At 39.0% G+C, this 26,588-nt stretch overlaps 1 protein-coding gene across 8 annotated transcripts in view; it reads right to left on the reverse strand.

Annotated features, from left to right (window-relative positions):
* RAPGEF2 (Rap guanine nucleotide exchange factor 2) overlaps nt 1-26,588 on the reverse strand; it is a 220,172-nt gene that overhangs the window by 106,595 nt on the left and 86,989 nt on the right. For 7 of the 8 annotated variants that reach the window (XM_037125696.2, XM_037125694.2, XM_037125695.2 and 4 more), the window contains exons 5-6: nt 3,755-3,830; nt 1,263-1,430 (exon numbers count right to left, since the gene is read on the reverse strand). In XM_037125696.2, coding sequence (XP_036981591.2) covers nt 1,263-1,430; nt 3,755-3,830 — 244 coding nt within the window. Of the gene's footprint in view, nt 1-1,262; nt 1,431-3,754; nt 3,831-10,666; nt 10,826-26,588 lie in introns of those variants that run through there. The other variant, XM_053658501.1, reaches the window with a different exon arrangement.

The raw sequence follows: 26,588 nt of genomic DNA on the forward strand, positions 1-26,588 counted from the left end.
ACAAGAGCTTTCACAAATAGAACATATGGAGCACAGGTATAAAACACATCACTTAAAGTTTAAAAAATTCAATATATAGTTTTACGTCTACATACATTTTCCCATGCCTTTTGCATTTATACTTATTTGTAAAAAGAAAGAAAAAGATAGGTTAGAAAAACAAATGTGAACTGTAAAGAGGTTGACATTTACCTATTTCTATTTTTTCTTATTTTTATTTTAAAATTAATTTCACCTATAATGAATACTCCATTAAGGAATTACATGTACAGATGGAACATCTTTCTTTGGCCATATTATGACATACGTAAGAATTCAAGCTACTTTCTTTTTGAAAGCAGAAATCCTCAAGTATGTTTGTAACTCTTTTGGATTGGCTGTCAAGGAAAATACGGCATAGTATAACTAACCAGAAAGAAAGGAAGGTAAATAAACAAAATAAAGTTCTAAAGCCAAATCTATTGGGAGCTAGTATAAATCACTTATCTGTGTCTTGATTTCCTCAAACATAGAAAGTAGTTTCCATATCAAATATTTATGAGTAAATGACAATGAAGAATTTAAGAGGATCTTTGAACCTATTAGAAATATAGTATTCAGCAAAAATAATTTTACTACAAAATATTTTTTTTACAGAACCATAAGCATGGCGTTCTGTAATAATATCACACTCAAGCACACCATGTGACATTTTAGGTGAAATGTTCAAATTAAAACCATAAATGATTCACCCATATGATTAAGCCACCTCACTCAAGTAGGTTGGACTCTGTGTTTCAGATCATCTTTACAGCAGAATTTTAAACAGCATCATTTCAAATTGTGCTTATCTCAGTTTATCAGATTAAAAACAAAAAATTCTCAGAAAATATTCTCAGACTAGTATAAAAATAATATTAAATTTTTATATAGCTACTTTTTGACTAAAAACCAGGCATGATACCAGTCATTGGGATGGATGGGGGGAGGCTAAAATTTTAGATTGAGACCTTAAAACATCCCAGTTACAATTTTACATACTGATCACAAAGCTGATCTTCAGAGAACATCTGAAGAAATAAAAGGGCTAAACAATCTTTTCATACCTTATTTCAATGCTCTATTTAAAACTATTTATATTATGTGTATTTCCAGCAAAATCTGCAATTCAAGTGAGTATATCATAGAATTATTCGTCAAAAATAAAAAATGTAAACATCTTTTTACAAAACACACCCCCCAAAGCTGAAGACAAATAAAAATGTCATACTTTTAAAACTCACCGTATGATACCCTCGAGGCAAAGGAGGTTTGCCCACAGGATAGGGATCCACTGTGTCAATGATTGTTTGTCTTTCACCTTTCTGGTTAATTTTCCTAAATCTCCTTCGAGACTGTCGATGAGAAGCTTGACGCTGAAAATATTCTTCATTTTCATCCATATAGTCCACCTGATTTTTAAAAAAAGCCAAAATAAAATCATTTCTTCAAAAACAACACTCGTATTAAGATTAAATGCAAAATAAAACTTACAGGTAGTCCATATTCATTCATTTTGCAAAGACCTTTGTAGCCAAACTATCTAAACAGACTTTTAAGTGTTTTGGAACTTCTCTGGAACTAATTGGTTTTGAGTAACTTTTCTTTTATGAAGAGGCATTTTCAGTTCCACTTAGGACAATATGGGTAATTCTTGAATTTTCTGTAGTTTCAAAGGAAGGGATATTTTCAGTAGTCTTTGTGCTCGTTTAGTAGTGAAAGAACTCACCGGATACATTACCACACATTTTGAAAGCAACTGCTCCATTGCCGATTACAGCACAAAAACACGGATGCATGTGAGTAAATTTGTAAAAAAAAACCCCAATTCAAATGACTTCAAATAGCACTGCCAGCAGAATGGCTTTGGTAGATTATCAACAGGTTTCCCTTCCACTTTCATTCTGGAGATTTAGTTTCTTTTCTTATAAATAGCAGTATTTTAATAATTCCTCATTTTAAACATTTTAGAAACTTTGTAATGCACTGACAGAGAATTAACTCACATGATGTTAATCCTCATCATATTGATATAATGAAATGTGACTGCTCACTACAGAGGCATATTTAGATGCTATTAAAACTATTCTCACACTGGAAACCCCAGTAGTTTGTATAATACCAGCAAGTATAAAATTCTCAAGGAATGTTGAAGATAAAAAAGCCTTCAAAGAAACCCCAAAATCGCACTAACGGAGGCCAAAATCTCCAGAAAATATCTAAAATCTTTTAAGACCTATTGCACCCTGCTTGGTGTGGCTCAGTGGATTGAGCACCGGCCTGCAAACCATAAGGGTTGCCAGATCAATTCTCAGTGGGGCACATGCCTGGGTCGTGTGCCAGCTCCCCAGTTGGGGATGGGTGAGAGGCAACCACACAATGATGTTTCTCTCTCTCTCTCTCCCTCTTCCCATCTCTAAAAATTAATCAATTAATTAATTAATTAAAAAATAAAGACCTGTTGCAGCAAGGCTCTATTTATCTACCTACATTTTTCCAAACCTAAATCTTTAGTCATTACCATGTGTCATGTGTCATTACCATGACACTTTCTCAATTGAGAGTAAATTTTGTGAAATTTTACCAAAAGTTTTCACTATTATACATAAGGAAGTTCTCGTTTTTGATGAAATTCCTCTCCTGTGTCATAGGGAAAAACCCTATTGTCTTCTCTAAAAATAGACTGGTACTCTACCAAATACTTATTAAGTATGAATTAAAAGCGTCCACCATCATCTATATTAGGCCACCATTTATTTTACAATGTTTCATTACAAAAGGATCCTTGATGAGGAATAACATGAACATCATATCAACTGAATGTCTACACTGGAGTTCCTTCCATCCCATCTTATATTTGTTGCTGATTTTTTAAAAAGCACACATATTATTCTATCTTAAAATCACTTTTATGTAATAAGGAAGAATGTCATAGGTTTTTTTTAAAAAGCACCAAAAAATATTGCTAATATCTATTTTAACATTTTTATGTGTATGTCTTATCCAAATATAGGTTCAAAATCACAAATTCAGTTAAAAAGAGAAATATCTCAACAGAATGTTTAACCAGTAAACTAGTCCCCCAATTTCCTTCCAATTAGTTAAAAGAACCGAAGTGATTTCCTTATAATTATTGCCTGAATACATACATGTCACTATGACATTTTAAGTATCTCACTCATTGCAATCAATATTTGGGGAGCTAAAATCCTACAATTCAAAGATTCTCCCCAAATTTCAATTGCATGGTATTATCATAGATTAATTCACAAAGTTCAAGCACCGAAGATGTAGGTACTTGCCCCCTTTATTTTTTTTTTAAGATTTTGAAAATATATTTTTAGAGAGAGGGAAAGGGAGAGAGAAAGAGAGGAAGAGAAACATCAGTACATGACAGGTACATCAATAGGTTGCCTCTCGCATGCCCCCAACTGGGGACCTGGCCTGCAACCCAGGCATGTGCCCTGACTGGGAATCAAAGTGGCAGCCCTTTGGTTTACAGGCCAGCACTCAGTCCACTGAACCACATCAGCCAGGGGGGTACTTTGTTTTTTATTTAATTGAATCCTGTAAATAATTATAATGATTATGAACTCAAATTTACAATAAAATTTATAAAATAAATATATACAAATTTATGGAATATATAATATACTATTATAAATAGTTTGGGAAAGTGCTTTACTTTATAAGTTTTGTGGGGGGAAGGAAAATGTCTCCATAGGAATATTCTTACCACGATCATCTCAGAAGGCTCCAAAACAATGCATTCACAGCCGCGCCTAAGACTTCCTGCAGAACGCTTACCAAAACTAGAAAAGAAAGATTTAAAAAAATACAAATTGTGAATTAAGCCAACTTTCAAGATTAATAAAAATAAAAACTAAAATCGACAATAAGAAATACATATTGGAGAAAGATTATCTTTAATCATTATTTACACAGAATGACAAGGAACCATACAAATGGTTAAATTTCAGACATACATTTTTCTGGAAAATTCCAGTACAATGTTTTCACATTAATAATGTAAGTAAAGGAGAACCAGTATGAATATGTTTTGTGTTTGGCGGCTTTACATCATTTCATTAGGCGAAGCTTTACAATATTCCAATAAGGATGGGCATTGAATCAATGGCAAACTATAAAAATCCAAAGAAAGTATGAAGTGTATGTAATTCTCTTCCACAACTCAAGTGGCTTAGGCTAAAATTTCTTTCAACTAAAAAGTGCATTTACTTTTCTAAATTTTCAAATCAATTTATGCTAAAATGTTAAGGGAAAAGGTATTCAACGTAAGGCTCTTTTTCCTGAGCTATCAAGGGATTAAGTAGACATGCATACTAAATGCCCCCTGCCCCGAAAACTCCGCACCAGTGTACTCCGCTATAGCACTTCTGCCCTATCTGTGAGAACTCCCATCTCACCACAGCGGATTCCTTCCCTGTGTGACAACTAGAACCATGAGGAGAAAGTCATGGCCAAGCTGCGTAATCCTGCCTTGCTCTAGTATTGCACCTCCCATCCTTGCCCATTCACTCCTTCAAAAATCCTCCCTTCCCTCCAGTCGACATTTTAGTAAGGTTTTTTTTTTTTAACATCAATGTGTACATGCCCCACCGGGAACCTAGCCCACAACCCAGGCATGTGCCCTGATGGGAATTGAACCAGTAACCCTTTGGTTCACAGGCCCAGCACTCAATCCACTGAGCCACACCAGCCAGGTCTTTAATAACCATTTTTTATAACCTATCTTTGAGAAAAATTAGAAAAAAATTCTTCCAAAGTAATATTTTAACAAGCAATTTTTCCAAATTAATTAGACATTTTGAGTGACTTCTATAGCTATTCCTGTTTTGTTTATAATACTCTATAAATGGTGCTATATGATGTATCAAACTTCATAGTGAAAAAGTCATGTAAGATGAAGAGAACAGGAAAGTCAGTATTTCACTGTATCACTGTGATCTCTAGCAAACCAACTTGACCATTCCCATACTCTAAATTTTACTCATTTGTAAGATTAGTAGGTTAGACTAGGCCATCACTTAAGTACTATCGGGTTCCAAAACTTTTCTATGAAAATGAAAAAGAGAACCACACTTAGTATGGTTCTAAAAAAATTTTTTTAAATGTTCATTTACATTCAAACATACATACTCACACAAACATACAAATGTCCCTTTGTGCCACTGTCAGAAATGGACAATTAGTCCTATCAAATGCATTCCTTTTGTTATCACATCTTATAAGAAACTACACAAAGTGATCTATAGATTCAAAGCAATCCTATTAAAATCCTAACAGCCTTTTTTGCAGAACTGGGAAAGCCAATGTTCAAATTCACATGCAATTGCAAGAGGCCCTAATTAGCCGGACAATTCTGCAAAAGAACAAAGCCAGAGGACTCACTCCTCTGGGTCTGAAACCCACTACAAAGCTGCAGTAATCAAAGAGTGTGGTACTGACACAAGCATAGACAGAAATGAAAGAAAATCGAAGGCCCACAAGTAAACCTGTATGTCAGTGGGCAACTGAATTCTGGTAAAGGCGTGCAGTTCATTCACTGGGAGAAGAAAAGTTTCCTCAACAAATGTGTGAGACAACAGTATTTACATGGAATAAAGAATAACGCTGGACTCCCACCTCTCACCATAAACAAAAATTAACTCAAAATGAAATCACTTATATAAATAAAAGAGCCAAAACCACAAAACCCTTAGAAAAAAAAAACAGAGATGAATACCCATAACCCTAGATTTAGCAATGGACTCTTGCATATGACACCAAAAGCAAAAGCAAAAACAGGTAAACTGGACTTCATCGAACTTAAAAACTTCTGTGCATCAAAAGAACATCAAGAAACTGAAAAGACAATCTAGAAAATGAACGAAAATATTTGCAAATCATGTATCTAAGGAGGGTTTAATGTCCAGAATATATAAAGAACTCCCAGAATTCAACAACAAAAAGACAAGCAACCCAGTTAAGAACTGGTGGAAGGTCTTGAATAAGTCGATATAAAACTAGCAAATAAAAACTTGAAAAGTTGAATAGAAACAGACTCACAGATGCAGAGAACAGACTGATGGTTGCCACAGGGGGGGTGAGTTGGGGGGGCTGGGTGAAAAAGGTAAAAGAATCCAGAAGTATCGATCAGTACTTAGAAGACAGTAATGGAGATGTAAAGTACAGCATAGGAAATACAGTCAAAAACATTGTAATCATGATGTATAGTTCCAGGTAGGTACTTGAAATATTGGGCGGGATCACTTTGTGAGGTATGTAATTGTTGAATATAAAATTCTATTGAATATAAACTGTAGTTGAAAATTAAAATAAAAAATAGAAGAAGTTGTTCAACATCCTTAGTCATTAGAGAAAAGCAAATCAAAGCCACAATGAGATACTATTTCACATCTGACACGAAAAGTAAATGAGCCACTAGGGTGACTGTCAATTAAAAAATAATAATAACCAGCGATGAGGAGAATGCAAAAAAAGTTGGAACCTTTGTACTTTGCTGGTGGGAACATAAAATGGTGCAGTCACTGTGGAAAAGAGTTCGACACTTCCCCTTAAGGTTAAACATAGAATTACCATAAGATCCATCAACTGCCCTGCTAGATCAATACTGAAAACAGGAATCCAGGCACCTGCACACCAATGGGCACTGCAGCGCCATCCACAACGGCCAAAAGGTGGAAACAGCAGAAGGGTCCGCCGACAGGCTAGACCCTGGGTGAGCCCTGAAAGCATCCTGCAAAGGGCAATAAGCAGGTCGCAAAAGGACAAATGTGCATGATTACAGTCATATGAAATATCTAGATAGGCAAGTTCATAAAGAAAGACAGATTAGAGGTTACCAGGGGTTGGAGGAATACTTAATGGTTAGACAGTTTCCCAACGGTGTGACTGTGATTAACGCACTGAATTATATACTGAAAATGGTTAACATGGCATGTTTTATGTTTTATATGTATGTGTGTATAATACATATTTAGCAACAAATTTTTAAAGGTCTTATATGACCAACTTAGCAACAGAATTTTTGTTTGCCTTAATGGCTCTAGCTTTGTCAAAATTTCAGGACTTGAGGAAGAAAAAGTTGAAACTCTACTTTGATCTAAGAACAACAAACGTCTAGGGACAAAGGAAGAATTAAGTTGGTGACCAAACTATACCATTGATAAACCGGGAAACAAGCTCTTTCTATATTAATTAAGCAATGAGGTAACAGAAGTTGTAGTTCAAAGGAAAACTAAGAGATGAGAAAAGGTAAACAAGTATTATCGAAATATTTTAAATCAGAGCTCTTAACACAATTATACCTACATTTTCCTTTCATCCACCATTAATCCCATTTTTATTTTACCCTTGACCATGAATCAGAGGCCACCCTAACACCCCATCTCTACATATGTATGGGGAGACAGGGAAAATTTTGCTTCCACTTCCAAATAATCACTGGACTCATTACACAATCAATATAAACTCTGTAGTCAATACAGAACTTATAAAAAACTCACTAAATATAGTTCCTAGTCTTAAGTAGTTTGTAATCTCCAAAAGACAAGTACAAAAGAAGCTTTGACAACAGGCAGTACAGTGAGCATCATGAGATTAATAAAAATATTATCATATTTCCTCCTGCAAGTGAGTCACAAAACCAAAACAAATTTATAGAATTTCGGAATTGAAAAAAAATCACATTGTAAAGGGCACTGCAGCATTTTTCCCTTCAATCTCACACCTGAAAGTATGACGTAATCTGATGTGCTACAAAGAGCCTGAAATATTTCGGAATTAGAAAAATGCATCCAGTGATCGCAATAGGTACCACGTATACCATCCTACTCTTCCCACGAGAACTGCCCCTCCAGTTCAGTGCTCACTGTAGGGCTGGAGAAACCCGGCTAATCCACCCCAAGGTCGGTTAACACAGATGCCCGAAATAATAGGCTCTGTTACTGACCTCTCCCACTCTCTTACTTTCTGTTCTAGACTTTATCCACACTCATTAATGTAAACCCTAGTCTTAGAAGCTTGGCCCTCACAGGGAATAGTTCCTGGGCCTCTTCGTGAACACTGCTAATAGTACACCACTCTCGCCCAGAAAGCACCAGCTCAACGACGGGTGGGAAGAGAGCTCTTTCGGAAAGCGCATTCTCAGAGGCTGGTGGGGCTCGCTCACTAGCTAGTTGAGTGGAAAATACAAATCAGCTTTTCTAACTCAGGTGATTCAAATTGGGCAAAATTACAAATGACCGCCAAGAGCCTGCAATAGTCAAAGACCTGGATGTTGATTCTACAAAACCGAGCCGGGCTGGATGGCGGCTGCCAGGACTTCACCCAGCACCACAGCTGCTTCTTCGATGTGACACTCACAACACCACGTACCAAGAGAAGCACAGATATTTTTTTAAATCTAGACACATTAATTTTTAAAGTGAAATAGTAAAGAAAGAGAGTAATTTAAGATAAAGTGGCATAGCTTATTTTTTAACCTTGAATTAAATTACTTTTACAAATGAATCGTGGTCTTCTGGCAGTTTCAATCTTTCTGCGTGTACATACATAACTGTGTATTGTTCAAGACACAAACATGAATACATATACATGAATAACTATCTTTCAAAAACAAGCAAGATGTAGGTAACTGCCATTAATGAGACTTGACCTAAATATTTAAAAACCTGTTAGCCCTTTCTATACTAGATACCAGCCTTTCCTAAAAGGCTACCAAATCAGAGAGAAAGAGATAGGGAGAGTCAGAAAGGCATAGTATATTATTTTTAAAGAATGCCGACAGTCTTCTGGTTCTACATACTATAAAAACTTAATTATTAGAGTCTATATTTTAAGTCCTTCTAAACGGTTCCGTGTAAATACACTGTACACCCCGGGCCTCCAGTATTCAACTTCAGTGTACTTCAGAATGTCCTTACAATCTTACATTAAACAACCAAAGATGATGACTCAGACTGATGCAGATTCACTTTGGGTCCATCTATTGGTTCTCTGAAATATTTAAAATAAAACCTCACAGCAAATGATTAATGAAAAGATCATTTGCAGCATAACAAGCACCTTATTCCTAAATGCTCCTGTTTCCTTAGTACAGCTGATTTAGGACTGGCGCCTCCAAACACAGTTTAACAATCCAGAGTCTCACGCCTGTTAAACTTTTGCTCAACTTTAGTACAGTACAAATTAAGAACTGCACGTTGTTCCTAAAATTGAAATAAAGTAAGCTCAATATTGTTACAAGTATGGAATTGAATGGACTTGATAATACCAAAAATACGCAGACAAAAAAAAATTACTAAAAGCAACTTGTCTTCTCCGTAATGCAAAATAGAGGGGGAAAAAATGAATAGGCTGGGAAACTTTCTTTCAAGCTCAAGAAACAAAACAAGAAGGGAAAAATGTTTGAGAATATAGTCTTACCTAGTTTTCATAAATACCCACAGGTAATGCCACAACAGACAGGGTGTCGCGGGCTCTTACTCTGGTAAGGCCGGCGCAATCTAAGTTCAGTGACCACATTTTCCCCAGCCAAGCTGACTCAACAGCACTTTCTACCAATGTGAGTTTCCACAAAAGGCGGCTGCGAGCACAGAAGCCTCTTCTATCTGTGTCCCTAAAACTGCCCTTTGTACGGGCCTCCACATTCTCGTTCTACGTCAGAACTGCCCAGTGGAATGCAATGCCTCAGTACTGGAATGTAAACTTCCTCATGTCAGACTAGACCCTGTGGGGGAACACACAGCAATCAAACAGAGGTTATGCTGGCAGGCAATGCTCATGTACAGAAGGGTTAAATGTGGACTGCTCTAAGATACAGCAAATTTGTCTACATTCCTTTGTAGAAAAAGATAGGCAGTTACTGAATTTCACTCCCCCCCTTTAAAACCTAAGTGAATGACTGGAATTACGCTCCTAAACCAAAAATCTATATATGTATTTTGGACTTACAAAAATATTCGCACAATGTCTTTAAATACCAGAAGAGCAATTAACTTTAAGGGAAAAAAAAACTAACAAGAAATTGCTGATGCCATCAGTTCCATTCTCAAAAATTGGTAGAATACACAGGAATAAATTCTAACAGAAGTCTAAGAAGTGGTTTGACAGACTTAACTTAAAAATGCATTCAATCTTTTAAAATATTTTATCCTCACTCCTCAGTTCAACAAGAACAAAAAAGAAAGCAACAGCTTTTTAAAACAAAAAGCATGCACAGCCCAAGCACACATCCCCGCTGCTGCCTGCAAATTACAACCGGTTTAGCAAGCATGGCCTTTAACGGGATCATATTTCAGTAGTAACTACTTGGGAAAACTAAGCACACACTTGAGCATCCCTAAATTTCTTTCAAGGCTCATTTAGAGACATTCTAACAATCATCACCCTGCACAAATTAACAGAGGTCTGTCCCTCTGCGCGGTGATTCTCGATGTTTAACCTTTGCTTATAAAAATAGAGCACAGGAAAAAAAAATGACAAGCCAAGGCCTCATAGCTGTATTTCCCCCTCTCCGTTCATTTCTCTGTATGTAGACTGTTGTCTATTTAACTACAGAAGTACTAAACATTTGATATTTCTGCTGTTTACCATTTTAAATTCTTTAAAAAAGAAATCTAACCTGCACTGTCTTCAATAGCATCTCTGAAGCACTAGGAGCAGCGATGGCACTGCCACCTCCTAGAATAGGAGCTCCTTTCTCTGCAGCAGTGAGCACTCCCCATTTCCCAGGGCGCCTTCTCTCAGTGAGGCCATGCGGCTGGAGCCGGCGCAGGGAGCCAACATTCCTTCTGCCGGCTAATTTCCTGCTCCGATGACCCACCCGCCCCTCCTGGCTGCAGTTCTGTGTTACGCATGTTGCATGGGCACTGTTTCCGCATACCAGCCTCATGACCTCAGCGGCTGCCTGACAGACGCTCTTTATCAATTTCTATTAATTCATTATCTACTCTCTCTACTCTCTTGTAAGTCTAGGGCAAGTAGGAAAATCCGCAATGTCTGCTCTCCTATGAGTCTTCAAGGTCAAATGCTTAGATGGGCTCAGCAATGCAATCTTGTTATTAAAATGTACCCAAGCTGTACGACACATGTTGCTTTCCTTCCACAAAAGGAAGGCTGACTTGTGTACCTGGCTTGAGGGATTATCGTGGAAAAGAACCAGCATAAATTTAAATCAAAACAGCATGTGAAAAGTTGGAAGAGGCTGCTTTTCCTCTTGTTTTGCCCTTCAAGAGTAAAAAGGTGGATCCTTACCTCAGCTGTGCTGGGGTGAAGGGAGCAAGCAGTTTTTCCCTCTTGCCACAGTCTAAACCAGCAAAGGACAGGGCAGTGATGATGACTCCACTTTGGTAGTGTCTATGTCCTCGTGACCAAACTGCTGGAGAACAGCTCAGCCAAACTGATCTGCTGCTATCAGTCCACGCAGTGGCACAGCCGGGTCTCTGCTGATCACAGTGCTTTGTACACGGATGGCAGCGGCTCGGTCTGTGTAAGTCGTGGTCCACCACAGCGTTCCCATGTAGCGTGTAGACACACGCCTCTCCCGACGTGCCTTTGTTAAGTGTTCACGCTTCACTGTGCACAGCCCGCCACGTATGTGTTGAAGAGGCAAGGAAGCTCAACTCTACAATGTTATCTAAAAGTGACCTCATTTTTATGAAATTCATTAAAGAGGTAAATAAACAATTACCTTAAGAAATAACCACACTGATCTACATAATTTGTCAATGAGAAAAATGGTAGATGAATTCAGTCAAATAAATGGCTGTGGTTGGCCTAAACCAGAAAAAAACCTGCGTCGACCCAAAGAATCAAGTAAGATCTCAGGAATGCCAACCAAACATCCGCCATTTTTTAGTTTTGTATGAATGGCACCAAAGCCCAGGCACCAGCCTCCCCAAAACCAGACTCAGACCATAACGGAAGTTGAAATAATCGGCACGTCTCTGTGAGAGAGAACCTGGACAACACTTCAGGCCACTTGGACAATGCTGCATTTGTAACTTTTGAAAGTTTAAAAAAAAAACAAACCCACATTTCTGAGAAAGGAAAAGCAAAAACTCTCACATATATGCAATTTCTTACAAAGACATCAGGTAATAAAAGGTCAATTTATGTAGAGTACTGAATGAAATATGAACATTTTTCATGAGCCACACTTACTTTGTTTCATTTTGTTCTGTAGCTAATTTTTTCTTCTAATTCTACTAATAAGTAACACTGGCAATACTGTTTCACCTCTGTTTCAGATCTTTCCTTATAGATACGCTGAGATGATCTTACTACTTATCATCAAAAATAAAATACTTATGAATAAAGATAATAGAGGATGTGCAAGACTTGCACACTGAAACTACAAAGCAGTACTGACCTTGAAACAAGAAATCATATAAGACTTAAATCATGAGATGCACCACACTCATGGTTTGGAGGCTCAATGTTGTTAAGATAGCAAGCCTTCCCAAAATGATCTATAAATTCAGTGCAATTCCAATAAAATCCTAACAACATCTGACACTAACAAGCTGATTTTAAAATTTACATGGAAAGGCAAAAACATAGAAAAGCTAAAACAATTTTGATTAAAAAAAAAAACAGAGGGGGTCCTGGCTGGTGTGGCTCAGTGGATTGAGCACCGGCCTGTGAACCAAAGGGTTGCCAGTTTGATTCCCAGTCAGGGCACAAGCCTGGGTTGGGGGCCAGGTCCCTGTAGAGGGCACATGAGAGGCAGCCACACACTGACGTTTCTCTTCCTCTCTTTCTCCCTCCCTCCCCCTCTGTCTAAAAATAAATAAATAAAATCTTTAAAAAAAAGAACACAGATGGGGATTCAACTGCAGAGTCTCCAAAGTTACTGTAAGACAACACAAAGGAAGACAGTGTGAATTAGTCTGACATGTCCATCAATTCAGAACATAAGAGATTTCAGAAAGAGATGCAAACAACTATGGTCAACTGATTTTTAAGAAATGTGCCAAGACACATTACTGAAAAAATACTCTGTGTGTGATAAATGGTCCTGGAACAACTAAATATCTGTATGGAAAATTATAATCCTCAACCCTTAACTTACACCATACAGAAAAATTAAATCAAAATGAATCTCATAGCTAAATGGAAAGGCTAAAACTATTAATATTCTAGAACAAAAACATGAGAAAACCTTTATAACATCAGGTTAAGAAAAGATTTCTTTAAAAGGACACCAACAAGTACAATCTATACAAGAAAACATTAACAAATGGACATCATTAAGATGCAAAGTTTTTGCTTTTAAAAGGCATAATTAAGAAAAAAGTGGAGAGAGATCCAAGATGGTGGACCAGGTGGAAGTTACTCTCGCCTCTTCCCAGGACCAAACTGTACAACTAAAATGTAGTACAATCAACCTGAATAACCAACGGAAGACAAGCTGAACAAAAGCCTGATAACCGAATGTTTACAGAAGTCGCACAGAGACTGGTAGGAAGGGTGGAGATGAAAAGGGCTGACCCCACACCAACGTGTGGCGATTGAAATCGAGAATCTGAGAGGGTATCTCAGCTGCAAGGTCCCCCCTAAGAGGCATGCTGTCTTAACCCCACACTGGACTCTGCAGCCCAGAGCACCTGGCCACAGAAGAGGAGCCCACACAACATTTGGCTGTTATAAGACAACATTCTGTCCTGGTGAGAGATAGGAATCTGCTAGAAACCCAGGCACCCTCTTAACGGATCAGCACCCAAAACCTCATTTGTACCCACTCATTCTGGACTCCAGTGGAGGGAGGCAGCTCTGAGCAGACTGGTCGCATGTGAGGAGAGACTGGGATGTGTGGCTCTGTGGAGAGCTGGAGACTCAGCCCCCAGGGTCCCTGTGCTGAGTCCCTCCCCACCACACACAGAAGCCATGTTTCCGGGGCTGAGCACAGCCCCCCACACAGCATCAGCCTAGGTGGATCCAGTAGCCCAACCCCCCTCCCTGCTCTTCCACCATGTCATTGAGCTCACATTTTGCGGAAGAGTCAGCTGCCTGGGCCATTGGAGTAAAGGTGCAGATGACTCACGTGCTGTCACAGACTGAGGTGTGTTGCTCCAGGGCAGGAGTCACCTCCCTCCTCCCCCAGCACCTGACTGTAAACTGTAATTTAATTTAAAAAAATAAAAATGAAAAAAAAAATCAAGAGAAAAAGCAAGCCACAGATTGGCAGGAAATCTTTGCAAAATATATCCAACAAAGGAATTGTATCCAGAAAACAAAGAATACTTATAAGTCAATCCAATTTTCTTTACTGAGCAAAATTCATTTTTTTAAATGTGTTGAAAATGGGTGAAGTAACGTTTTACCAAAAACGGTATATGAATGGCCCATTAAGCATTTAAAAAATTCCCCATCACACTGTTTTCAGAGAAATCAGAATAAAACCACAGTGAGATTACCACCACAGAGCTACTAGAGTGGTGAAAATTAAAACGCTGACAATATCAAGTGTTGGAGAAGGTTGGAACCACCAGAACCCTCCGAATCTGCTGGGGGGTGTAAAAAATGTTACAGCCATTGAGGAAACCAGTTTGGCAGTTTCTTAACAATGCCACCCCCGAGGTATTTACTTATTCAAGAGGTAATGAAAAGACATGTCCTCGTAAAAAGACAGATGATCTTGAACATTCATTGAATCCAAAAAATTTTAAAAACCCAAGCCATTCTTCTCAAATTAATGTTTTATAAAATATTAACACTACACTGTCATAAAATTCAATAGGACTTATGACATCTGCCCTCTATTTACACATTGCATGACTTGCTCAAAATAGGTCATGAGATAATTCTGCACAGGGATGGTCTGTGAAGTACAATTTTAGTTGTCTGTCCCGAGAAGCATCTCTTTTTTTTTGCTCCCGCATTCTCCCTATTTACCTACCGCTCCACCCTGACCCACCATAACCCCAACATTCTCCAGGGGAGTCGATGCCTGCATCATCTCTCCACATCCCCTGTATCTCTCCCCATCTGTCAGAGCAAGCACCACAATATGCCTGAACCAATATGTTCATTTAAACTCTGATGTCCAGCCACTCATCCTCTTCGGATTTGGTGATAGCATTCAAAAGCATCTCTCTGCCAGACACCCATGTTTCAAGCATGGGGACCATCTTTTACTCCGTTTTCACCCTTGTCTCTAACTTCCGCCACTATGTTCCATCAATTAATCCTTCTAAATTACTCCCCCGTGTGACCTGTTAGCTTCTATTTCTGTGAAAGTACTACTCAGGCCCCTAGCCTTGGCACACCAAAGCAGTTTTGATAGCATACCTGTCTCTGGCTCACGTTTACCAAATCTTCCAGGATCCTCTCATTCTACAGACCTTAAAACTTCTATGGTTCCATGTCAGTTTCATAGTCATTAGCCCAAGCTCTCAATTGCAATCTCATTCACCACCTGCTCGTAAGCTTTAAAAATGACAGTGTAAGAAGGTCCAATCCAGACTGTACTGAACAAAAGCAATCTCTAAAGACCGGACTCAGTACGTTGCCCATTCTGAGGCCAAGTGAATCTAGTAACTAGCTCAGTTTGGAAACCACTGATTCGGTCGATCATCTTTCAGAGTCTTGCCCATGCTGTCTTCTAACGATTTTCACTGCAAACGCTAGGACTTGATCGCAGGGCCTTTCCTGCTTACTGTTCCCCAAGTGCATCCTTAGAAAAACTAAAACTCCTACTTCTAGGGCTTGAGTAATGCAGCGCTTCACTACTGTATTTGAAGGACTATAATTACATCATACTCTGACATCAACAATCAATGGAGAAAAATCTCTTTAGCTACAATGATGACTGCATACACGAAACTAACTATATATAAAAATTTTCTTTAAGTTCACTTACATGGGGTAACGATTATAAACCCTAAAGACCCTATTCACAGAAACGCCTCACTGTGTTCCCAAAATTATATTAAAATTCAAGATCAAGTAACAGAGTGGTAAACTGAAAGGGCCTCAATATTCTTAATAACCATTATTTATTACTTTGTACCATGTAATCCATCATTCCAGAAGAAGACCTCTGAGATATATAGACACATATAAATCCTCAAATATATATGATTTAGACCAATGAAATTACTTACTCTAAACCTAAAGTTTTCCTACTTGAAAAACTGAATTAAGTATAAATACTTAATGAAGGTTTCCTAAATTCACCTTAATGAAGCAAAAATTAATTATTACTTATTTTCATTTTATTTTTTCTTTTGTTTTTAATTGAATTTATTGATGTAACACTGGTTAATAAAGTGATATTGGTTCCAAGTGTGTAATTGAATAATACATCATCTGTGTATTGTATTGTGTGTTCACCAAAAAATATATATTTTTTAAAAATAAGAAGTGTTTGAAAGATTTTGACCACAGGCCTAATTTTTTATATTATATAAAAGTGTTTAATTAAGAAATAACAAAGTTATCTTCTTTAGGTTAAAAAACTCTTTTTCAGTTGCAGTTTACATTCAGTATCATTTTGCATTAGTTTCAGGTGCACAGCGTGGTGCATGCTTCACTAGGTGTCCCCCCGACACTCCCGGTGTCCAGCCGGCGCCACAGAGAGTTACCCCAGTATCCCTGCCTGCACTCCCCCCGCTTCACTTCACATGCCGGATGACTCTGTGACTCGTGGCCGTACTGCTCAGCCCTGCACCCTCCCCACTGGAGCCGCCAGTCTGCTCTCTGGGGCTGTGAGCCTGATTCTATTTTGTGTGTTTCTATTTTTCTTCAGGTTCCACATATGAGTTAAATCTATGAGTCCGTTTCTGAGTATAACAGTCATGTCTAATGAAACTAACGCACTAAGCAGTTCAGTGCTATAAAACATAAAGTAAGCCATCGATAAAACATAAAGGAAAAAGTATCCTGATCATGAAAAATCTGGCTAAGAAAACTTAGGCAAATGTATAACTAAGAAAATAGTGATTTAATGTTTAGGTAGATCTATAATACATGAATGTCAATACAAGAAATGGCTTTTTTATATAACCCCTCTGAAACCATAAATGTGCGGCAAAAGTAAGATATATCTAAAGAAACCAATAATTTTTAATGTTTTGGTTCATATTCTAATCAGTAATAAATATTAAGCAGGTAGTTTTAAAATCCATATTATATTTAAACTCTAACACAAACTGATGATATACATGTCTAAGCTATTACTTCACATTATATGTTTCAACTGTTTTATTATTCAGTATTATTTTAAAACAATTTTCAGTACATCCAAAAAATAAAGTTGGACAGACAGCATAGAATACACTTATTTTAACATGCAAATATATAATTTTGCTGGCTTTAACATATATTTAATTATATATAAATATATTTATATTATTTATACATGCATGTATGTGCATGTATACAAAATTTAATTCATGATAAAAATAGAGGGTCCCTGAACTATGACTAATGAGACATTTCAGTTTTACAGAGACGTTCCAATTTCACCAAGCATAATGCATGTCCACATCGGTCTCTCCCAACAACATCCTCCCTCTTGCTAGTTTGTTAGTGCTCCCAATACTGAAAAGATGCTTCTTTAAACAAAAACAAACTTAGTTGCTGTATATGTAAGAGACTTCAAATTCATAAGGTAAAACGGTAATGCACACACTCCTCCGACCCCCCTCTACCCCCAAACAACTGTGGCACAAACAAGGGCCATGAATTTCTCCACACCTAGCGGCAGATAAACAACTCAAACATTTTACCAAGAAACACAATATTGTATATTTCACTGACAGACACATGTCAGACGTTAAAACCTTTGTGAAAGATAATAACTTTTACTTCTGCAAGAGGAATCCAAACATCACTGCAAAGAAGGAGTTCCAGGGTGAACTCACTCATTTACGCCAAGGATCATAAACAGCAAATTCCCTGACCGAACACCTCAAGCCTCAGATGACCTGTGATATCACATCAACTAAACACACAGAAACAGCAAAGTCCTTTTCTGGAAGGCTACTTACTTTGTTAAGGCCCTACAACAGCCAGCATTCCAAGGACTAGGAAAGCTTGCATTTATGTCCAGCACATCTGTGAACTTGTAGTTATAGCAACCAAATTCCCAACTTGATCCAGCAATTGAACTCCCTCTCCAGAGAACAGTTTCATTCCGTGCATCAGGTATCACATCAGAATATGATTTAAAAGGGGCAGGGGTGGCCTAAGAAATGCTAAAATCACGTTGGCTTTCCAGGATGAAGCTGTTTCGTACTGAAGCTGAAAGTACAATGAATCCCTGAAGGAGGAACATTTCAGTATATCCCACTTTTCATTTACATATTTTACTCTATTCCTTTATTAGAGATTGATCGTGTCTCAAATGTAACACAATATACTAACATCAACTGCAACAAAATCCTCCCTTTAAGATGTCTAGTCAAACCAAGTTCACACGCCTTATAATTTTATTTGCCTTATTTGTAACTCTTTCCCACGATATACGTCAAAAATCTTTGACGTATGTGTCATGGGGATACCTGGACTCGAGTCAACTTTGGGGAGGACAAATAGGAATTGTAGATGATGTAAGACCTGAAGGGGTGCAGCTGAGCTCATTCGAGTGCGAGCCCAGGGCTGAGGAGAAGGAGGATCTAGCAAAGAAAGGCCATTGACAAACTAAGAGAATGTGAGGGGAAACCAAAGAGCAAGTAGAATAGAGGCTGCTGGTTGTCTACTCCAACACCCATTCTCCTCTTTCTCCTTAGAAGGATATTTTTAAATTGCTATTTTTAGTGGGGCACATTGCATCTCAGAATAAAACACTACGTGCCTCAGGCTCCTGGGTGGCCCAAAGTGGCCATCTGACTACATTCTGTACAATGAACTATAAAAAGAAATGTTTCCAGAAAATCCAGTTTGGATGGAAGTTAACACGCTTGCTCGTCTGCCTTTCCTCCTGCTTCTAGCTTCTACCCCAGACCTGATAGCGGAGCTCAGCAGTCACCCTATGCTGGGAACAGAGGCCCCTGGAGCGGAGAAGAAAGATGGAAGCTTGTAATCTGGGGCCACCAGACCATCTGGGACCTCCCTTCGGGGTTCTCGTACAGTAGAGAGACAGGAGCTCCTCCTGTGTTTATGTGATGGTTTTATGCAGCTAAAACTAACTTTGCTACACTAGCAAAATGATACCCAGTTGCCTTCTTCCCCTTCTTCTGCACCCCTGCGCAGATGGACCGATACCAGCTTCTCATACGCCACTTCCATGAGGCTGCAGCTTCAGCTTCACCCTGACTTTTCTTTTCTACGTTAACCTGACACCCAACATGTCATGGGTTACTGAATTACTATTTTTTAAAGGGAATATGTTAGCATAATACTATGAAAATCTTTTAAAAAGTGATTTTAAAGAGCAAGTTAAAATAGAGTCCTCAGCCACTAATGATTCAACAAATATTTATTAAATGCCTGCTATGTGCTACACACTGAGGAAGCAAATATACATTATACAGACAATGCCCTTGAAAAATCTTAGTCAGGTACATATATCAAAGAATTGATCTGATGGGAACACAAAAATAGGGCTCCCAAAGTAAATAAAACGGGGTGAGTGGGGGCACAGGTGGCAACAATGAGGTGGATATCCCAGGCAGTCTGGGGAAGGTACGCTCCAGCTGCAATTGGCCTGTGTAACTGCGGAGGTGTAAGGAGTAATGTAGGCTGGAAACACATCTGAGCTGCCCAATACCCCTCACTAAGGAGCCTGGATTGTATCTATTTGGTAGCTGGAAGACAATTAAGCTCACTATGCAAGGGATCAACAAGAAAAGGTCAGTGCTTTTTAACAATGACCTGGAGACACCGTGGAAGGAGAGGAGGCATATCGGGAGCTACTCCAGTAGAGCAGGTGACGTGGGAACAAAGGCAGCGCAGAGGTGAGAGAGGCAGCTGACTCGCTCGATACTGTCATTTCTAACTCTCGACCGCTATTCACTAAAAAACCAACTGTCAGGGGACAAAGGAGAGGGCAGCACTGAGACTCACGGAGATTTCCACAGTTGGAGACACACCGATTATTAAAGGCACTGGAGACAGGAAAAGCATCTGGTGCATTCCAGATACGGTACCCACAGTGCACGGGACCTGGAGCAAATTCACATAAGATACAGGCAGGTGTGCCACGCACACCTTTGGCTCTTGCACCTTCTCTCCTGTAGTGTTTGCAAATGGCAAAGGGCAGACTCCAGCAACGCCCAACCACCCACCTCCTCCAGGCTGGTCCCTAACAGCTGGAAGTTGATAGGAAACAGATCCACACACAAACACACACACACACACACACACACACACACACACACACACACACACAGAGACATCAGTCTATGACAACAAATACCGGCCGGGCACTCGGCACTACCTTTGTTTCAACGACATTTCTCTCTCTTTACAACTCCTAAATCCCTACCATCGACCTCCCAAATGCACACACCTACACCTTTCACCCTAAATCCACGTAAAGGAGTGATGATGTTCTTTCACTCTTCCCAACGCTGACAGCTCTCCACCTGGTGGGTTTCATCTTCTCCTGCAATGACCTCCCCTCTTCCTGCCGTATCTATTTACTCTTCTCTATGGGACCATTTCTATCAACACACGAACCCGCAGTAGCAGCTTCTAATTTTAAAGAAACAAATCCCTCTTGATTTCACAACTCCCAGCCACTAGCCTCAATTCCCTGTTTTTCTTCACAGTAAAATTGCTCAAAATGATGAAATCTCTTTGGCCAGTTCTTATCTCCCCGCTGTCTCGGCAGGCGGCTCCAGCACTGCCCTGTGGCTGGTGTGTCCGCTCAGGCCACCTCTGACCTCCATGTTGCTAAATCCAAAGGTCAGGTCTCCTTTGCCACTTTTCTGAATGAATGTCCCTGTGGCACCAGACAAGCTGACCGCTCTTCCTTCTGACAGCATTGGCTAATCTCCTGGCTCTGGTGCCCCGAGCACGATCTCTGTGTGTTTCAGCACCACACTCCAGGCAAGCACATAAAGGGCTCTTCCTATTTGCAGGATGAATGAGTCAGGCAGAAGGATGCGCATATAAGGGGGTGCGGGTGAGCAATTCAGAAAAGTGGCCAGGACAGACTGGCTCATTAATATCAATGAAGCAGCAAGTTGAGGACTCTCTGGAAAAGACACAACTAATAGCCTAGAGTAATGTTTCATTCTAGAAATTAGCTCTAGTCATTTTGCTCTTCACTTTTGATAATCTTCTGGGTAAACAATGCTCCTAAGATACGAAGTTTTCAGGATACTACCTCTTGTGGTGATTAGATTTTACACACCAATATTCTTAAAGAACCATACAATTACCATTCATTTTTGATAGCTATCTCTGTAACTTAATAATTACTTAACAGATGAAGCAGAACACTTTGGCTGTCTTGGTACAGATATATTAGTTTTTTAAAACTGCTGCCGATTAGGTTGCGGGGGGCAATAACTGTAGAAGACAGGAGAAAACAGTCAAGTCCAACACTGTGTGTGACTGACACACAGGAAAGACGATTCTGTGCACATCTGTATATATTTCGATCCAACTCTATATTCAGTTATTCATTTATGTTTGTATGTGTAGATCAAGTTCAACATTTTTAAGTGAAAATAAATGTAACATTTCCATGATTCCCTGACTGTTTCCATTATCTGGCTAATTACATATGGTCCCCAAACACTTTCTTCTTCAAAATAAAGTAACGGGTGGTAGGAGACACTGTCTGAGACAAACAGTTCTTGTACAACTTACTGGCACCCACTCCTTCAGCCATTACCCACTAACTGTAGGTCATTCCAAATGTGAATTAAACAAAGTCTTCTGTTTTCCCTTGAAAGGAGGGAGGGGATCTTTTTTTCTTTTAAAGAAATAAACAACTTCTAATAGTGCTGGCTATAGAGAAAACTTCTGAGAAACTTATGTATCACCTCATTTAATTGTTTTTTTCCCATGTTTCTCCACAGGGTAGGAGGGAAGGAATCTAGGACCAATACATCATTTTTAAAACTCAGTGAGGACACTTTTATGATAATCTGTAGCTTCCCCCCCATCTCTTCTTCAATAACCGCTCTTTCCTCTCCATGCTTACAATTTGTGCCCCCAGTGCTGTGGTCTCACCTGCTCCTGAAGGTAAATCCCACCGGTAAAGCGCAATGTCCACAGTGCCCATCCTCACTTCTCTTCACACTTTTTGGACGCATTGAATGTCCCCTAAAGTCACCTGCCCTTCCACAGCATAACTCACCAGTGAATTCTTTTTTAAATGCCACGCTGCCTTTTCCAATAAGGCGTCACGTGATTTATAACAAATCTGTACTCTTTCAGGAGTACGACTTTCTAATCCTATACAGCTCTTTGCGTGAAATAAAGAATAGTCTTTAAATGTGCCGTCACTCCCTCCTGCACACAGAATCATTCACCCACTGTTTCCCCCTCTCCCTGTAAAAACTACCAAGTTCTCAGGACAATCAATTAACGTATCGTGTAGCACGGGCAAGCGTAAAGCAGGCTGCGATTTTTAAACTCAAGTAGCTCATTGTTTGTCATGAGAATCATAATGAGAATAGTATTCCAGCCTCTCAGAACTGATTAGTTAAATGTCTTGTTCCCCCACTTACTCTCATTAAAGCTGCCAGCTCTAATTTAAAATGTGATCATCGAGAGTACCACAGCGTAATTTTCATTTTTAAATTGTGGACATATTTGGTGTCAATAAAAGAGAAGCACTAATTGCAAATGGACTCAGCCAACACGGTACAAATAAGTGATGTGCACATTTCTCCCACCCTCCTGCCGGTGTTACCTGAGACCTAATTTGCCAACGCTCCAGCCAAGATACGCAGCTTTGTAAATTAGGCCTCCCATTAATGCCAACGTCACCAGTGCTTTCCCAACTAGTTCATGTCCGAAACTGCACTTGATTCCAGATAACCTGCTCCTATTCTCATGCCTATGTCTGGACAGCCCTCCTTCCACCCTAGTTCTGTGCCATCACTTACGCTCTGTGCTATGTCCAGCTTTCGCTTCCAACCACGGCATGGCGATCAAAACCATGAGCCCCATACTTCAACTTCCTTAAAGTTAAAGCCACTCTTGGTTACCATGCACTCACATTAAAATACCTATCCCTATCTTTGAAGGGCTTTTGCATTCTTAGCAGTCTTTGCTATGTCAATTAGTTCTGTACTGTTTCATGACTCCTGGGCAACTTGTCCTGTTTCACAGAGAACTGCCTCATCTCCCCAACCAGGAATTAAGTTACATGACAGCAGGGAGTAGACCATCTTGCTTCCTCCGTAAGCTCCAAAACTTAATGCAGAGACCACACGGGAAGTAGGACTTAACACAAGCTCATTAATGTATTAAATAACACAGACATATGCCTCAGAACTGAACGGTACCAAACTTATTTTAGAAGGAGACAGAGTAACCTGTAACTATGAAAGGGGCCCATGAACCGATCCTAACTTTCGATGGCATTCCATCAGTTTCCACTGACAGTGCTGGCCAGTTACGAGCGTAACTTCTCTTGACACCTGCTGCACACAGATGACGGCCTACAGGTCTGGCCCGGACACAACCTTGCAGCTAGACCTGCATGTCCCTGCACCAGAAGAGCCACCCCTCCATATAGGTCTTTGTGCCTAGTCCCCCCGGCCCCCAGGTTTAATTTCAACCCTTCTCTTGGCATCTTCCAATTTCCTAGACTCTTGGCCAGCCCAAGCTTATCTTTTCCTTCAATCTGATGTCCCCTACCCTGGTACAACATCGGTAGGAAGGGAAGAGCTGGTTTACTAATTGCTCTATTTGTGAAAACATAAAAAGATTTTACTACCAGAACAATAAAGATATTGTTTATGATTAAATATGGTGTGCACGACCATTTCTATTAAAAGGCCCTTTCTTGGAGGCCTCTATGATAAAATTGAGTCTACCGAGAAAACCAGGCTTAATGCTTTAATAGCAGTGATTGTTTTCCAGGATCGTGACCAAGATAAATTCAAAGAAGCATCTATATAATAATAGTGCTTTGTTAAACATCTAGTATTCTGTTTTTCTCGCAGATAGATGTAAAAATGGCTTATGTATTAGTATAAAAAGATTCTAACTCCATGAGTTAACATACAACTTACGCAAACTATTTCTTCTCTAACAAATACTCCAAACAGCAAGTTGAAAGTTTAGAAATACAGTCCAAGCCTATCTTTAATACCTAAATTAGAATTCTCAACTTTCCAAAGAAGCCAGCAGACAAAAAATAACATTAATCTAAGTTATTATACTATGACTTGACTATAAAATAGGCTTCAGCATTTATAAAGTTGGGCAGTTTTAGAAGCGAGAAAATTTACAGTATGGAACAATCTTTATTACAGTGCCTTAAATACACTGATTTAGAGCAAAGCAGAGCAATGAACATTATTAATATTGTCCTGCCCTTAGGTAGAAACAAAAATACATTAAGAAAACTATTTCCTACCCTACAACTTTATTTTATACAAGGGTATTTTCATCTATTGCTTTCCAGCCCTACTGCTATTGCAAATGATGCATTGGGAAAATTAGGTGGGTGGGGGACCCCCCTTACAAGACCCTTCACTACCCTCGGCCTGCCGCGGATAGAGCATGTCATAGAACCGTGCTGCACATGACTTGCTCAAGGTAGTGACCACACTGCTTTGCTTACAGGCTTGGAAAAACACAGGGTTTATACCATTTGGATACCATCTCTGGCAAACGTCCCCTCTGGCATTTTCCTAAATGAGAATCAGAGTAACTTTTGCTGTGTTCCTAAATTACCTTTGTTCACTATCTTTCCGCTCATATAAAGAACCAAAATATATTTTAAATAAGACTTCAAGAAAAATATAACTATAAATTAGACACTGCTTCAAGAATAAAAGTTGCACTTCAAATAAAGAGTTTAGCTCCATCTTAGGGCAACATTACATGTAACAATATTAAAAGTGACATTATAGACACTTGTACAAATACCAATGTTTCAAAACTTGGTAAATCTAATAGAATTACAATAAAACTCTTCAAAACAACATTTTCATTTCTGGCATTGCTTAGAGTGGGAAGAGGAACTTCTTGTCACTGAAAGTCACACAGGCGGTCACATGCTGCATAAATGTCAAAAATCTCGCCAAGGAATAACATTCATGTTCAAACAACCCAAGTAAAAATATGCCACCAAAATTATCTTTATCTAAAAAGGAAATGAAAATTATTCTTTAAGTAATGAAGCCACAAAATGCTGACTTAAACATCAACTGAGAAATGGAATAAAGCTAACGATAACTGGAAGCCCAATGACAGAGTCTCTGCAGCGTGTAACACCCTTCTCACGTGACGATATCAGGTGTCAAGGCAATTTCACGAGAAGTTGTTAAAAATATGAAACTGCTGTTCAAAGTACTTTGATGTGTAACTAACTGGTAAGGGTGAATTACCTGTCAAAATGAGTTGAAATTTTTAAGGGACTGATCAAAGTACTCATCATGTATACTGATAACCAATTTCTAGGCTAACATGATAAAAACATGGTAAATGTGGAGAATTACCTGTGAACCAGTTATTTTGTAAAACCAGCAGACTATCACTAACACCTAAGCCATGTCATTCTTGAATCAAACCTCGGTGTTTTCTGGACCGAGAAATAGAAATGACTCACTGATGTCAACCTTGAGCACAGTACCAGTCGAGACACTTTCATATTAAAACCATCTCAGCACTATTCCTAAGGCAACATCTCCAAAGGAAACAAACAACTTGGAGAGAGCAAATGTCACCAGGTGCAACATGAAGGAATAGCCTATATATAGCACTAGCCTGTCATTCAGTCTGAAACACCATTCCTTCCTTCATCCCATTAAAGTCCTGACTTGCAAGCATTTGACATGCAGCCAGAGAAAGAGTAACTCATGTCATCTTTTGAAATAATTAGACATAGAGTCCAAAACATGTGTTCATGAAATAGGCCTGAACTGCGAGTCCTTAGAACAACAGTTTTCTGAACATTAGGTTCCTTTCCACAAGTCAGAACAAGCTGTCACTTGACGAGCCAGGGATGGCTGGTCGTCAAAAGAAGACCACAGCGGGCTCTTCGCTGAGCTAGCGGCTTGGCGGGGGGACTGAGCTGGTACCGCAGACCTTGCACCAAGGTGTCGCAGAAGTCACTAACCTCTGCTCTCTTTCCAATGCATCCATTTGAAAGAGCATTCATTACAGCACAATTCACCCTTCATAATCATTAACTAAATTATGGAAAGTTCAAAAATGGGACATGAAATTTAAAAAATGTACAAAGAGTAAGTCTTTACAGAGTGTTTAATATTAATGAAGCAATGCATGTACATATACATATTAACTGAAATAAGCAAGAAATTAAATTGTTTATAGAATAAGTTCTTTAGCATGTAGAGTATGCATATGTAAGACTATATGGAAAAACACTGACATATCAAAGATTGATTATCCTGGATGAGAGAGTTTAAGTGATTTTTTTTCCTTTTCTTTATCTCTGA

This window comes from Artibeus jamaicensis, unplaced genomic scaffold (genome assembly GCF_021234435.1).
Source record: "Artibeus jamaicensis isolate MK-2021 breed Jamaican fruit bat unplaced genomic scaffold, CSHL_Jam_final scaffold_537, whole genome shotgun sequence".
NCBI lineage: Eukaryota > Metazoa > Chordata > Mammalia > Chiroptera > Phyllostomidae > Artibeus > Artibeus jamaicensis.